At 42.4% G+C, this 17,215-nt stretch overlaps 1 protein-coding gene across 1 annotated transcript in view; it reads right to left on the bottom strand.

Annotated features, from left to right (window-relative positions):
- Positions 1-16,274, bottom strand: part of LOC124159853 (transcriptional activator cubitus interruptus) — a 92,015-nt gene extending 75,741 nt beyond the window's left edge. Inside the window, exon 1 of the mRNA XM_046535758.1 lies at positions 15,413-16,274. Within this exon, the coding sequence (XP_046391714.1) occupies positions 15,413-15,702 (290 nt within the window). The 5' untranslated portion in view covers positions 15,703-16,274. The remainder of the gene's footprint in view (positions 1-15,412) is intronic.
- Positions 16,275-17,215: the final 941 nt, after the last annotated feature.

Raw genomic sequence — 17,215 nt, 5'->3', positions numbered from 1 at the left:
TTGCTGCTAACCAGTATCTCACCGGGCGAGTCGCGCGATATATACTCCCGGTGCGGGGGGGAAGGATGTCTAGAGTGAGGGGGGCGTTCCGTAAATAGAGGAATCAACGCCCGGGGAGGTAGATAGGGGGGGAGGAAATTAGACGCGTGACGAGCGCGAAATGGAAATTTTTAACCACTCGACACGTCCCGTGAGGGAAGGAGCGGCCGCGCTAACGACGCCGCGCACCCTTGCTTGATTGGGATGGTCGGATTCAGGAGAGAACCGGAAAAGGTGAGGACACCATCGAATGAGCGACTCGCTGTCACTACTAATGAACGCAATAATCATTGGGGAATGGAGACAAAAAGAAAGATGACCCCACGACGACATCACCGCATTTTTTCGAGGTGGCCGTGGTCAGCATTTCACTCGTGGGCGAGCTGCTGGAAAAACCGCACGGCCACTGATGCGGTTTACGAAGAGGAGGAGTTCTGCCTTTATAATTGAAACCATGGCGGCGATCAAGAGGTGCCGATTGTCAAAGTCGACGCATAGCACCTTCTCTTTTGTGACATTCGCATCGGAACATGGAATTCCGAATATTGAAAAACTGTCCTATGAAGACCGACAATCAAGAGATCTATTTACAGGCCGTTTTCCTTCTGCGGGATCATCACGCCGGTACGTTCTCCAAAAAACACCCGAAGGATGGTATATGTGTTTTTTAATCAAACGAGAGTACATAAAATATATTTTCACATTTGATAACTTCGAGGAAATCGTTTCTTCTATATAATAATCTTCGAGGAAAACCTAAGGTTACTTCATTTATTAATGTCAATCCAGTGAACCACCTAAAAACCGCGGAATAAATCAACTTAATTTTTGTGTCAAAATGTGTGACCATTGCGAATATCCTTATGGACGAAGAGCTTCAAATATTAAAAACTACATTTTATTTCAAAATTATTTCATTTTCTAAACTCCTCCATACATATGCACATTGATACTCTTTAAAACTAAGGAACTTGGCATAAAAACGCTGACGGGTGATACTCAAGGTTTAATTTCAGGACCCCGAAGGTGGAAGATAAGGGAACTACTAAGACTAAGGGAACGAGCGGGGTGCACGAGTGAAACCGTAAGGGACGAATATAAATTGCACTTGTAAATTAGCGGTCTAAGTGGAAAATAGCCCCCGCGAGTCTAAATGGGATTTTGAAACGAGCCAGCGAGTTCCATTTCTGAAGTATAAAGGGTTGTAATCATTTGATTGTCCCCAACAGGTTGGTCCGAACCGCTTGGGACGTGCATGTGAGACGAGACGTGCATTAAAACGCACGCTTTCGGCCATTATGGTCATCTCCAAAATACGTCACTAATAATACATCCCTAAAAATGTCAAAGAACACTATAACACCCGACAGAAAAGGGCTAAAAACGGAAACTTTTCTTTTGAAACACCGAGAACTGAGCAGGACTTAGTTAAACTTCCTTTGCTTACTGCAATGTATACGGCACGTTCTCCAATACACACCCGAAGGTTGGTCTATGTGTTTTATAATCAAACGAGAGTACATAATACATGTTTTTAAATGAATAAAAGATCGTAACGCTTTTCCACAAAATTATTTACTGCGTACAACGTGTTTCGGCTCACTGAGCCATCATCTGGTGCAAGAGCAAGTCTTCCAACCTCCACCAATTGAAGCCTGAATCTGTTGAACTTATAATAAGTATATGTCACATTTGATAACTTCGAGGAAATTATTTACCTAAGGCTGTTTCATTTATATATGTCAATCCGGTGAACCACCTAAAAACCGCGGAATAAATCAAGTTAATGTTTGTGTCAGAATTTTCTAAACTCCTGGGATACATACTCCTGGTTAACTTCGAGGAAACCGAAATGGAAAAAAGCGTGCGTTTCCACGCACATATAGCACTCAAGAAACTCAGATCAACCTGTTGGTAACAGTAAAATCATCTTTTTGTCGCTCAAAAAAGAATTTGCGTTACACTGCGTTAAAAGAAAGGATAAGATCCTAAATAAAACAATAAAAATCATGTATTTTTAAAACCGAATAACTTATTCGGTGGGCTTCAGTTTCCATCAATTATTGTTACGTGGGATAAGCTTATTCTACAACTACTAACATTAATTACTACCTAAAAATATTAAGAATCTAAAGCCCTAATATACTTGTTACCGTCCGTGAATAATGGCACGCAAAACAATAGGAATTCGTGAACCGTTTGGTCAAGGAATGCATAAAATCGTTAAAAATATAAAATATATCGTGCCAATGTCAAAAAGAACCAAAAAATGAATAGAGACAGTTCGCACTCAAAAAAATAACGCTCGACATGGTGAAGAGGGATACAATATGAATAAAGGCTTCCTTTTCCGCCCCACCTATTTCACTCCGATTTCCCGATGCGAACAAAGCAAAAATGTTTAATAATCCTCAATTGAATTACAAAACCTTCCATGCATGTCTTAGCCAATGTTTACATTTACAGAACCCCCACAAGTAAGGCAACACTTCGGTTAAAAACATGCATAAACAAGACTAATAGGCGACATTTGTTTAGATTCAAAATATTAAAAACCGCATTGTATGTGGTTTTAAACCATCCTTCAATTGAAACGAAGGAGAAATTTTCACCAGAAGCCAAGGAATTAAAACAACATGAATGGTAAATGATTATTTTGACAATCATACGGAATATGCTAACACTTTGCAGTAAGTGGTCAAAAAGATGAATAGGGTTCACCAAGACAACTATTCGGCATAGGCACTACTCACACTCAATGTTTGGTGGATGTCATAAACGTTAAAAAATAAACAAAAAATCAAACTGTACAATACATCATAAGGGTATTCTGAATGTAAAAAACAGAGTCACCTGCCTTCAAAGAACTTAAAACCAAATATTTTCCATAAAATATTCCAGTATATCAGGTTTCATTTGCAAAAACTCCCTCCATAACCACTGATCGATAAAAGCAAACAATCCAGATGACATATCATTCATAAAACGAGTACGTACACATTGCCTACATGGTTATCAGATAATGAAGGTTTATGGCAGTAATGTTTTAATGACAAAGAGAATGAGCAGATCTCACGAACAAAAACCACATGTACTAGCGACAAATTAATTGCGCAGGATGTTGTAAAGTTAGGAACGCCGTAATTATTCACGGGTATATAAAGCCCGTCGACGGCCTATGGCGTGTTCCTATAGGATTATTGCAAGCATCCATGTCGTTAATGAATCATGCGCAACTGGAAACTCTCTACAACAGCCAATCATTAGGCCGAAACCTTTTTTTCCCACAGAAATGCATTCTCAAGAAACTGTTGGGAGCGAAAAAGTGAGACAGGAATCGGAACACGGCAAAGAACATGTGAGATAAAATTTAAAAACGCATCGGAATACAGGTCTTCCAATATTATGTCTGTTCAGAATATTAGTTTGAGTAACCTAGCGGTAATGGCGGGTTTTTATAGATTAATGAATATCTTAGCTGTTTTTTTTAGATATACAGACCTTCACTCACTATTTGAACTCGGTTCTCAGCTCGGGATGCATCGCATCTCACCCCATTCTATCTATAAAGTCATGCCCTCTTCTCCTCCTCCGCTCACCTAGCATACATCCCTCCAGCAGGGTCCTCAGCATCCCTTCGCTCCTCATTTTCCGCTCCAATCACCTCCAGGTCTCTTCCTAATGAACTCCAGCTGGAGTTTTCTCCACCTACAACTCCAAGCCGTTCTCCGTTTTACTCCCTTTCCGTCTTTCAGTCCTCCTCTTTTTCCAAACGGCAAAAAATGGACAACATCGATTCCACGCCGTATCATTTGTGAGTACCTACAATTCCAATTATAACATATTTATTTACTTCCAAGTCTTTTTAAATCCACGATTATTCCGAAAAATTAATATTTACGTTATGAAATTAATTCAGTTTCAGGTCTTCAATGTCAATGCTCACCTTCAGTAGCATTATGATTGACTATGAAATTACCGGTTTTCTTATAATACATTTATCTTCATCATAGTCCTTGATTACACGCTCAGATTTGAATTACAAATTCGAATTTAATATTTCCACGTCGGCATTCTTCTCAAGCCCACGGATCAAAGGCATATTTCCTTTCCTAATCAGTTTTTGCAATGGTCCATGCTTCTAATTCATGGAGAGATATTTCCCAAACATATTTCAGAATTATGACGTTCAAATAAAGTAGCTGTTATTTCTCCAGAAAAGCCGTCTCAGCTGGCTATTCGACTATGAGACTCCCGCGGTGGAATTATCTATATTCAAGTAGCTATACATATATCCTTTGCAAAGGGTGTCGGTTACTGTTTCCATATTCCGCTCAAAGTATCTCAGTTTTCATCTGATTTATTCGCATTGTATATTCTGAGACGCTGCTTAAAAAGTATTCATTCATGCACGCTTATTAAATAACGCTGCATATCGTGATGGTATTAATGTTCATTGCAAAGAATGTTTTGTCTTTCTACAAATATTTCATTTAACATGGAATTACTTTAAGGCATATTCACGAGTCTGCATTACCGTCAGGCGCGATATGGCGGTGAAACAAGCACAACAACTTGATAAAAAAATTTCGGAGAGGTATATAGATGGTATATAGATATCGGAGAGGTATATAGATGGTATATAGATAGAGGTATATAGATATTTCAGATAGCTGCAGAGGTATATAGATGAGCTCAATGGATTATTTATTACTCAATCGACTTCCACTTACAAAACATCAACATAAGTGTTGCTCCAATAATTCCGTTTATAACGCTTAAAATTGAAGTTACATGGGTATAACAAGGATAATTAAGAAGTAATTTATTTCATCTTTCAAAAGTGCTAAATAGCATTCAATCGCTCTCTAGAATACCTTGGTTGCCACATCCGCAACAGGCGTAGTTAAATTATATTTTCTCCTGTCCCTAATCCTGCAAAAAAACATGAAGAGCAAGGTTACTTACCACAGCCTCCTTTGTCTCGTAAAATATTTTATTGTGCTTTCAGACATTATATTTTAAAGACTATTTAATTAATCTTACTTTAGTATGACGGCTGAACGAATATCAACTAGTAGCTGTCCTTTTACCGCTTACATGCTAGAGAATAATTATTTATACACTATAAAACAGTAAATAAACTACGAAGGAATACTATTCTTAAACATATGAATGTTTAAGACTAATATAATGATAGAACCTAAATTTCATTACGGAATTAAAATGGTCATGTTGTAAACCAAAGAGAAATTCACTGCAACATTGATGTTTGCATTTTTTAAAGGGATAAATTTCAAAAATCAAAATTCACATTCCTTTACGCACATAACCAGCAATTTTCTCACGAATGCATCCGTAACAAAAAAATCTATCGATAAATTTTATTTACTGATTGAACCATAATGTGACTCCAAGAAGGCATTATATGAGTAAAGCTTCAACTGGCTAGCCTCCTTTCCATTTCCACTCCGAAGACATGTCGGTTCTCTTATCCACCTCCCCGCGCCCATTCACACTCCATCACTCAACACCCACGACGGGAACTCAGCCCTCTCGGATAATTCCAATCAACATCGTCCTTCTATTTCACTCACATTTCACTGACGCTTCCACACCCAATGAACTGAGACAGTGATCCTCGCCTTTCTGCAAACGCGATCACATACTTTTCCCCCTATCCCGCATCCTCTTATCTCGCCGCATTCCTTTCGCATTCCCTGACGTACTTACTCTTCGAAGGCAGTAGAGATCCTGACTTAACATGCACTTTAACCGACAGTAACTAACAATTTAGATCCCGAGTAATTCCGGAATTCCCAATGTACGAAGCGAATGAAAAAATAGCCCAAACAAGACTGCTACAAAAAATATAAGTTCCTTCCGAATCACAAAACCACACACACATTAGTTTACACGCACAGTCACTAATTAACTGAAGAACAATATTATATACCCAATTGAGGGAGATGTACGGGATTGATTATGAATATGTTGTTAATAATTACATTATAAAAGCTTACAATTAAAAAGGTGGTGTGAACTTAAAATTAAATGATATCATGCAAGGCCTCCGTTCAATTTATTGCCTACAAGACAGAAGGTCTTATGAAGCAAATGAAACGAGACCCGTCTGAGAATAAATAACTTTTTTTTAATGTGTCAAATGAGTACGGGAAACTACACTTTCCCCAAATAAACTTGGACAACTGTGCAAATTAATATAAAACATTGACCAATTACTTCGATGCATTGTAAACATATTGACAGCTTGCATAGCCAGCGTAGATAATAGTTACAATGATTACAACATTTGAATTCACGATGACGCTTGCATGCGCATACAACCAGCAGCAGAAGTGAATAAATAAATAGATTCCGATGTTTACAATTATTCAAGGAAGGTTTTGAGGGAAGAAAAAAATAGTAGTGATTGGTAACGGCTTTTAAACTTTTAAAGACATAAGTGCACATCTTAGTAGCTCACAGAATTCAGCTGGACTTACAATCATTCTCCTGCACGAAATTCTCTCTTCAATCCACTCTACCAGACGTCCCAAAAGATGACTACTTAATGAAAAAGTTTTTCGCGGCACGTAATACCCATTTAAAAAGTTCTCCTCACTACTAAACTAGTATGATTATAGAGTAAGGGCAAAATATGAACAGTCAAAGGAACAGGTGCTTTAAGAAGTCACTTGTTAACTCAATAAATAATAAATATCCACGCATCTGTAGCGCCAATCTTAAATATCATAATAAATCATTTCTTAAATATGAGATACAGCAGTGTATTAATAAACATTAAAATTCACAATATTCAGAAAATTATACAATATTTTACTATCGAAGTTCTTAAAGAAGTCTTTTTGCAGAGCTTCAAATCCAATTTGAAATTTAAAGATTTAAAAACATTACTGCCACATTTTCACCGAATCTCCCCAAGCAATAATGAAAACCGCTTGAAAGTGTCAAATGAAGTAAACCCTTTGAGGGGTCTTTAAAATTAAGGCAAATAATCGTGATAGTTAATATTATCCAAATAATTTCACTCGTCTCATATCCCAAAAGAATACATAATACTTCTTGTACTTCCTCTCCAACACCATATCCTTAAAGCGGATTTGGAATTTCGAGGAGGTAATATTCGGCTACGGATGGAAGAGTTTAAACACGGTGCGAAATCGGGGAATCTCAAGAGAAATTTTGAACGCGGTGATATTTCTAGAACGCCGTGGGAAACCGCAGAAGACTCGAAAGAAACCCCTTTCGTGTTAACTAGCGGAATTCACACGCTTCTGAGCTCACCAACAAGTGCCACTTAAAAGGTTTGAAAAATGGGAGATTAAATTATCGAGCCTCGATAGAATCCACGAAAAAACCTGGTTTGCTCTTTGATATGAGAAGAAAAGTAAATTCGTCAAATTGTATTTAGATAGCGTTCCCATGTCGTAGCCGTTTCAAATGGTTCTCTGTATTCGATCTCTGAATTTTCATTTATCTTATAGAACCCTTTTGGGACAAGCATCAACATTAAATCATGTACGATCTACAATAAAAATCGCAGGCTGTTCTTCTTTGGCACAGAGTACCTAATACTAAAACCTCTAATGCGGGAGCTGGTCCTCTCTCAATCCAGTGCTTCGAAAATAAATATGTAATTTAAATCGTTAAAATTATAATTATGTAGATTTTAGATCAAGATATTCTTCAAAATAGTCTCGCAATACTTAGGCCTCAATGCCAATTGGACTCAAATGAATTGACCACCGTAAAATCATAGAAGCGCATACCAAAAAACATTCCTTCAGCAACAACAAAATCGAGAAATTCAAGATAAAAAGGAGATTGAAGCAGAAAAGATATAAGCAGGAATTATTTTTCAAGCAATAAAGGCAATATTTAAGGTGAATAACACTCAATAAGTAATTTAAATAATGGCAAGATATCAAAGAGAATGAATGACAAGAAAGCAAAATCGAATTTCTAAATTCATTTCAGGTAACTCTAGTAATCAAGAGAAAAATTTGCACGAACCGGAAGTTAAACCACAGATATCACGCTACAAGGTCTATGACTCGATTACTATTCCAGAATGTTTTTCTAAAATCAACTTATTAACATGATTTTCACACCTGCTCCTTCTCAGGTTTGCGATGAATACAGCTAATTTCAAGGAAACACTTCTAAAAGGCTAAGAAGAAAGATAACTCTTATGACCTATTTTCCGAAATCTGCGCTAATAGAACAATCAATCCATCATTAATTCAGAAACCTATGAATTTTCGCAAATGCCTTGATGGCATATATATCAACTTGAAACTGAAATTTCTTTTTTAAAGGTCCAAGATATTGTGAAATTGATTTTTGTCGATTGGACACCAAAGTCAACGGGCATGGAAATTTTAGAATGCAGTGATAATTCATCAGAATAATTTTCCCAAGACATACACAGCAAAAAAGTGATTGGTAGCAGGGTTTGGGTGGAAAAACTTTTTACTATGATTCTCTTCCTATGAGGATACAGAACATATATTATGAGTGAACAAAGGATTCTGATAGCCAAAGGTAGAGCCATTTGCTTAAAATTATTAGCAAAATATATGGTTTCAAAAGTACTTGTAACGCAATAATAACACGTTATCCCGGTCATTAGCCCTGATGAGGTCTGCGGCATAGCAGAGGAAACGTCCATTTCAAAGTCTTGTCGCGGGTTACCCCCATAGTCAATTACGTAATTTTGACAAACGTGGGCCGCGTAAGATTTAGTGATTTGGCGGGTAGTTACACGCTTCAAAGTTTTTACTCAGAAATAAACCACGAAGGTTGACTCTTTTGACTTAAGTGACACATTTTCAGGTACTTTTCTATATTAATAAACCGTTAACAAATAATTAATCCCCAAATAAAGCAGCAGCTGTGTCGGTTACGAAGAGTTGATGCATAAAACAGATCCAGGTGATATAACTATTGGACGTTGTGAAGTAATAAAGTTAAAGTATAAATCAAGAGGTAAGTGACAAAGCCAATGAACCAAAAGGAACCGTTTTACAACTTCGTGAAGACTTTCGTGGAAATCACAAGACATATGTCCTCGAAAGACCAAACATTTGGCAAGCCAATTCTCAGTCCCTACGCTGTCAACATTTGGTATATTATGAAACATCACGAGACCGGCATTGATTGAAAGACTTTGGAGACATATTTTCAAAAAATGGAGATATTCAAAAGGCCTCAATTTGGAACATTCCGTCATTTATCTACTTTCAAACGGTAACATATGAGCGACTGATTATTCAACACTTAGACTGGATTTTCTCTTATTTAAGTGGAATTTTGACTATTTCGTTAAGCTAGAATAGAGCGAAAAAGGAGTTTACATATATAGATATATTCAACAAGCTCAAGGCTTATATTTACACGCCAGTATTTTCCCTAAGCTGTTTAAATTCCGTAGCGTAAAATAGAAACGAAACTGACACATGTAAACACAGAATGTAAACACAAGGCGCATAATGTAAGTAATAGGAGGATACCAACTAAAACAGTAACCATTATAGAAGTTGGAGTGTGATGATTTGGATAAGAATAAATATCGAAAAACAACAGACACGCGAAAAAATATTTCAGACCATAACTTCATCGTTTGACGCGCAGAGATGGAAAATCACCCTGTGCAAGTTCGAAAAAAATAAATACAAAAATAAAATGCGCGGTGATAAAGAAAATGATGATAGAAGTAAAATTGAACGATAAAAATTTTCAAAAATGACGATAGTGAATAGCTATAAGGAAAATAATAAATTTAAAAATATAAAAATATCATGACAGTCGAAAAATAGTATTCAGTTCATGTACAATTTCAGAATTCTATGAGTAACATGATTTTATCTTCTTTATCGGCAGTTAGATTTAAATCTTCGGAAAATTTATACATAATGTGGCGCAAATTCATTCCCTCTTCAACTCATTGACAGACACAAGCAGGATGCAGTGCGTGAAGCTAATTTAGTTTTCTTCGCACTTCCCGACGATGTCACCTTCCTTGAATAGAAAGCAAGGTGAGCGCTTCCCGTACAGAATTAAAACGTTACCACCCTGAAGTTTCGCGATTCCGTGACGATGACGAGAGGAAAACTAATTACGCAGTCGATATGCGTAGGTTTCTCAGAAAATCTGCGTTAAAAAATACATGCATAGAAAGACACACTGGATGTTACATATGATTGTGTAAAGCCATTGCGCATGCATTGGCCCAAACTTCGCTTTGAAGGAATTTAAGAGACTGCTTTTATTCGACAAACTTAACCAATATAAGGTGGTTGATTGGACAATGAAAAACAAATACTTATCGAGCATGTGTTTAATTAAGGTTTTCCTTCAGTTGGCAAAGTGTCGTACCTGGACTCCCGCGGGCCCCGTGGTAGTAGAACGAAGCAGAGCCTTAAGTCTGACCCGCACCATCAGATGTAACATGCTAATTAAGAGCTAAAAACCCCTGAACTACTAGTAAAATGCATATTAGCGACGCAAACATCATTCAATCATCCCTTAAACATACTCTGATATGACCGAGAGATATACATTTCATAATAATTCTCCAGTTAACTTCCGAGTTAAATAATCCTAATTTAAATATTCGTATTTATCAGTCCTATTGTTGCTACACTGCTGCCTATATTGATAACATGGTTTATAACATCCTTCGAAGCTAACAAGCAATGTACACAGCAAATTGTATAGAGTGTAAAAACTCGAAACGCATAAATTTTGAAGAATCCGGTTTTTTTAAAGAGCGTTCACATTAATCTTCATTAACATTGGCAAAAATTATCATTAGGGAATTCATTTCCTAAACAACAGCATTTTCTATGATGAAAAATATAAAGCCAATCGTGATTTCAGAAGAAGCCACCAAAATGCGACGCCCATGTGGGTCACATTGCCTCCTAGATGGTTACTGATTGTGAGAGTTCTGCACCTGTTACCCTCGCATCGAACTTGGGGAAATTCTGGGTTCGGTTGTCAAAACACGTCGCGAACAATTGCTAAACATCGGATGGACCTGTGAACGCCCCTATTCCGATCAGCTGAAATCAAGGACCACCTGTAGAAATCCACCTGTGCGAGTATGCCCACCCAAATAGTCCAAAAACCTCTCGTGCCTCGCTATATGCATTAAATAAACATCCCGATTCAATCTAGTTGTTTGCCCTCCCGGGACAAAGGAAAGCCGGCACCAAAACCGGCCAAAGGCTCTGCTAAGGCAAGAAGAGAATGGGTAAGCCGCGGTGAGACCGCGCCTGCGCCTTTGGGAACCCTAAATTAGGTCTTGTATTGAGGTGTTATTGGTCGACCAGCTCCGACCTCTCATCGCCCAACCGCCGCCGACGAAACCGACTCGATTGGGTCGGCGAGAGGAAAAGAGGGGAAGTCGGCGGGAGCCACTCCCCTTACGGAGGGCCTCTTCCCTGCCGGTGAGATGCGGCTGGTACATCCCCGCCTTCCACGAGACGGGATCCTCGCGGGACTTGGAGCACGCGCCCGGATTCGCCTTGCTTCGCGCCGACGCAATCGGCGATCGGTGCGATCCGAAACCTCACTTGCAGCAATTTTGTGCCGTGAGACGACGCCTTAGTTCATCAGGAAGACCATGTAGGGTTACAGCGTTATTCTCTGGAATCGATGACAGGTCGAAATGGCGCGAACGTGTCCGCTCGCAATTTCATGATTGAATGTACGTCTCGCATTGAAATGAGACCAATCAAAGGCAAGCCATGATCCCCCGCCCATAACACTGCACCTGCAGGGGATCGTCGCGGGAGGCAAGGACGACGCGGTCGAATGAAATGCCAGGCGACTGCACGTGCGGAGTCGCAGCTCCCTCAGCAAAGGGAATGGATTTAAATGAGTGTGATGCTAAAAAGGACGGAGGAGGGTTCGTATAAAAATGCTTGATCCCTGTGAATGGAACGAAATTATACAGAAGGGTATCTCTCTCCATGATAAATTTCTTTTCTCTAACACTCCAAGAATAGTATAGCTATTGAGAAAATTTTAGTTGAAAGAGCATCTAAGAATATCGAGGAGAGGGAAAATCGAAAACCATTCCTCTCAAAAGCAGGAGATCAGAGAGGCAAGGGCAAAGGCTCCAGACGAGTCTCGGAATTTTTAGTTCCCCTGACGGCCATTACGAAGTAGACCACACGACTCTCATCTCCTTGAACCCGGCATGACCTCAGAAAGAGAGGCATGGAGGAGGCCAAGATGAGCATTCTATCTACGTCGCCATGTTCCCCATTAGCCATCACCATCTTCTAAAATCTGTTTAAGGCTAATCCATGACCCCCAATCATTCTTCATATACTTGCAGGATAGCCGTGGTAGAAGAAAAACTCGTGCGTCGAATAAGAAAAACCGTATAAAGAACTATCCCATATCGTGAGTTTCAGAACTGTTTTCATCATCCCCTAACGGACGGGTAATAAATGCCCTTCATACGATCAGTTCACGGTTTATTAACGTTAATAAACCAATATTGTTTTGACTGGGAAAGTCCTCTGATTGAAAAGTAGTTCCTTTGCGATCAAAATAATCCGGCATTCAAAGAAAGTGAACTCGGCCCTTACCCGACGATAAAATTTGCCTGGTGGAGATTATTTCAAGCAGAAACGAGCAACAAAGACGATTTGTAGCATTTTATTATTTTCTTCCTTCTATCATATAATTAAAATGTGTACCGGAATAATAGGTGAAAATTTGGAGTTAAATATGCATGATAGCGATAGCCGTAAATAAACCAAAAACCACTGCTTGAAAATGGTTGAAAAAAACAGTGTTGAAAATTACCTAGTTCATAACCATGATAGAATATAAAACAACAATATCTAGTAATTTCCACACTTCAATATTCAACTGACAATGGCTTCGACACACTTGAGTCATTCTTAAGAGTGTCGAAACCATGGTCGGCAGTGGATTGATATGTGGTATGATTGTTTTATATTTTATCACGGATACATGGCATTTTCACCACATCAAGGTTGAAACAATTTCATGCGTAACTAGCTCATATTAAGGTCACTTACGAAAGTAACGTCAACATCGGCTACATATTCCGCAAAATGTGAACTATAAAATTAAATGCCGCCCTTAAATCTTCATTTGTTTATTTGGAAATATTTTAATTAAAAACAAAGAAAGGTACCATATATTTGCGGTAAATTCGTTAATTATTCGTTATATCCCATTGATACATGACCATAGACATTGTGATATCGCTATATCGCCAATGACATTCTACCAATCGATAGATTAACTTCTAAATAAATACCCGAATATTCTTCATTATTTTTCACAACGGAAAAAAACAAAAGGCATGCTATGAACTCGAGAAGGAAAAAGGTGGAGCCAAAGATCGGTGGAGAGGGTGAGGGGAGGTCCACCATCAAACGCACTTGGCATTAATGAATGGGTTTTCAGATGAAACGACGGGAAGAGGAGGAGGTCACGAGGGAAGGCAAAGAGACATATGAGCACGGGGAGGAGAGCGATGGGAGGGAGGAGGCAAAGAGTCGAAAGGAGAAAAAGAGAAGTTGGGATGAAAGCGATAGCACAAAGAGGATCGAGAGGAATCGAGTGAAGGAGGGCCAACAGAGAGAGAGAGAGAGAGAGAAAAAGGAGGCGAGAAGCAGCGAGAGTGAAGGACGCAGGAGGATGAGAGATGTCAAGAGAAGAGTAGAGACTGAAGGAGACGCGGAGAGCAGGGGAAAAGAAAAGGCGTGCGGTGGGAAATGAGGGGTAAAAATAGGAGCGGGCTCTATTTGGGGGATGTGAATGGTGAAGAAGGGACGTCCAGGATGAGCCATCGCACATATGAAGATTTTAACGCATATCATGCAGCTCTAAAGCGAATCACGATACGGTAGACGATAGGAATTAGGTTTCCTTCCTACAATAATTCATTCCTTCAAATCTCCACTCCTTCCGTGAACAGATTTTTCCTGGCAAAAAGTACCCATTAAGCATGAACAATGACAGCGTCAAAGCTGTGTACAACGGGGTAATGCGTAAACTGTGAATGAAATCGCCAGAGACAAGAGAGGGAAACAACCGTGACCACATGAGCCTGAGATGGGAAACGAACGATGAGATTTCAAAACTCGCTTGCAGCCCGGAGTGAGCTACAGCTACAACATAAGAGGTTGACTTGAGAGGAGACGTTGAGGGAGGAAAGGAGACATGCTCCAGCATTCAGTGGATGAGTTGGAGCAGGAAAATTTGAGAACTCAAAACGGATGGAATCCCGACGAAGGGAACAGGAGAGCGGAGGGGACGTAGGAGGGAAAAAGATGACTGACTGGGGTGATGAAGAGGGCTCAGAGCTGGAGGGGGGGCACGAGTAGAGAGGGTGGATGAAGATTGAGTGAGACAGGGGAGAAGAAAAGGAGGAAGGGGGTGAGGGAGACTTTCGGTGGGTGGATGGGAGGCCGGAAAGAGGTTGCTAGGGCTGGAGCCGGTGGGGTCGGTCCAGGAAAAGAAGATGCCTTTGGGAGGGTGACAAGGGTGGGAGTAGGCTGAAGATGGGGGATGCAAGAACGAGGAATCCTGTGGATGATGGTGCAGAGGCTGAGGACGGAATAGAGGTGAGCGAAAGAAAGAGTCCACGCGTCGACTCGGTGGTGGTGGCAGTCCGATGGACCCAACTGAGAGCAAAAGATAGCATGCGTGGTGCGGCAGATGAGGAGCAGTTACGGGCATGACAGAGCGGGTACGAGTTGCCGGCGGGAAGTTGAGCGAAATGGCGAGGGAAAGGGAGAGAGAAAAAGAGTGTATTAGTGTGTTGATGACCACCTTCGAGCAGCAAAGAAAAAAAAGTCGTCCGATAGACTACGACGGTTGTATAAAAAATACTAAAATGCAAATATAACCCTAGGAAGTTAATTGGGAGTTAAGTTGGGGAGTATGGAGAAGGGGGTGGGTGTAAATTGAGACGAGCGAAGACTTGAAATGATGGGGCTGAGGAAGGGAGGAGAGAAGATTGGGCGATGTGAGTATGGCTGGAAGGGGTGAGACGGCAACGGTAGGAGAAGGGTCGCGAAGGACAAGGTGGGGGAAGAGGAGTGGGACAAGTAAAAGGGAGAGAGAGATTGGAAGGCCTGCGTCTGCAACGACGGGTGCTCGCACCCTTGGGATGGCCCGTCACGAAATTCGAGAGAAAACGGTCAACCGCCCAGAGAAAAATGGAGGGTGGACAGGAAAAAAACACCCACCCTTACACGAGAGAGGATTAGGGGGGAAGACTTTCAAGCTTCTTTAGTGGGTCCCGTTTGAAGAGGAGGGTGGTGTGTTGGACGCAAGAGAAAACACTTACCGGTGGTGAGCAGCGGCTGCGGCGGCAGTCGGCGTTGGGGGCGGCGGGGGCAGCAAGGCGGCCAATGCCGCGTCCCACGCGTACCTTCCGTCGTGGGTGCGTGAGTCGAGGGGCAGCGGCGCGGCCCGCCGGAAGGCCGCAAAAGCCGACGGGAGGCGCCGCTGCGTTGAGGAGGACGAGGGCTCCGGGGGGGCGTGGTGGGCAAAATGGGGAGGCGAGGGGATGCGGGGGGGCGCAGTTCGGTGGGCGGGCGCCGCGGGAGGGAAAAGGGACGGCTCCCGTTGCGGCATGGCGGCGGCGGCGGCCCCCGCGCCCGCCGCACCCCCTTCACGGAGACACGGCGAGGACGGCACAGGACACTCGCGGAGGGGGGGCGACAGCACCTAGATCCTTTTGCTTACCCACTTGGCCGATGAAATCAGAACAGGTGCAGTAAGGGACAGTTCTCGGGTCGCAAAGGGGACAACAACACTTCCATTCAGTCCTTCCAGCACTACTTTCACGCAACAGTCCTTACACTAGCCTCGGCGAAAACTTCTCACCCGTGGTCGCCGACGAGTCGAGAAGAGGCACTGGGCAGATTGTGGCGGAGTAGCAAGAGAACCACCGGAATGAGACGTTCGTGGGACAAAAGAGATCGTCGGTACTCCGTCATCGGCTTCCGGAGTGAGACTGAGCGGGAATGGGGAGGACGGCGATCACGTGGTGCGCAAGGGAGGCGCCTGGTTGGACGAGAGGAAGGCGAGGGTGTGGGGCAGAGGGAGTCGAGGAGGCGGGGAAGGTTGAGTGGAGGCGGAGGGGCTGTGGGAGGGGGCGAAAGAGCGGCGGCGAGGTCTCAATCGAGCGGGGCACAAGAGAGCGCCGGTGGGATGGGGCTTGAGGGGCGGAGGGAAGGGCAAAGCCGCTGAGGGCAGGGGCTGGAGAAGAGGAGGAAGGAGGCATGCAGAGACGAAGGGGAGGGTGAGGGACGAAGAGGAGGGAGGCAGCCAGCGGCCGGCTATTGTTTCCAGCCTCCCACGGAACCACCCTGCCCCCCACTTAACGGCGACTCCCCGACCCAAACGACTGGAAGGACCAATGGAAAGGTGGAGGTGGGGGAAAGGGTAGAGAAGGAATGCGTAGGCGGCAGGTGGAGAAAGGGGAGGGGGCGAAAGAGTGTCTGGAGGGGAGAGAATCTTCTAGGGAGGGGAGGGGATTTTCTTCCTCCCACTCCCCCGCGAACGCCGACCACTCCCTTCCACCCCTGCTCAATCTCCTCCTCCCCCCTCCATTCCGCCGTCTCAATATCTTCTCCGCCCCGGCTCCTCACCTTCTTCTTGGTCTTCTTCTTCTAGCCAAGACTCCCTCATCCCATGCCATACTCTTCGGTGGCCTTCCCAAACCCTCCAAGAACCTACCTTCCTATCCCAACATCCCCTCCTCCCACAATCCCTCCCAAAGGCCTCAAAACCCCATCTTTTCCTCCCTTCCCCTCGTAGTTTTCCCAGTCTTCCCCCTATGCCTCACTCAGGCCTCCGCGACCCCCGCCAGTTTTTCTTCGGCCGCTCTTTTTTTCCTCAGAGCCCCCCTCCCAACCCCCTTCGCCTTCCAGCGGCGGCAAGCCCTCCGCTACCATCCATCCCACGACCCATCCCCAAATTTTCCCCAGTCTCCTCCTTTTTCTCCTCATCTTGACTTTTACATCACTATCCAAGGATTACATCCGGCATCGGCCGGCACCTAGAGTTCCCACTCTCCTCCCCGAATCTTCCCCAAAACCTTCGACTGACTGCCCAATGAGCGCCCCTCCTCTCCCCCGCCTTG

This window comes from Ischnura elegans, chromosome 1 (assembly GCF_921293095.1).
Source record: "Ischnura elegans chromosome 1, ioIscEleg1.1, whole genome shotgun sequence".
In the NCBI taxonomy this organism is placed as follows: Eukaryota; Metazoa; Arthropoda; class Insecta; order Odonata; family Coenagrionidae; genus Ischnura; species Ischnura elegans.
Note: the sequence above shows the minus strand (reverse complement) of the source record. Positions and strands in the feature narration are given on the sequence as shown.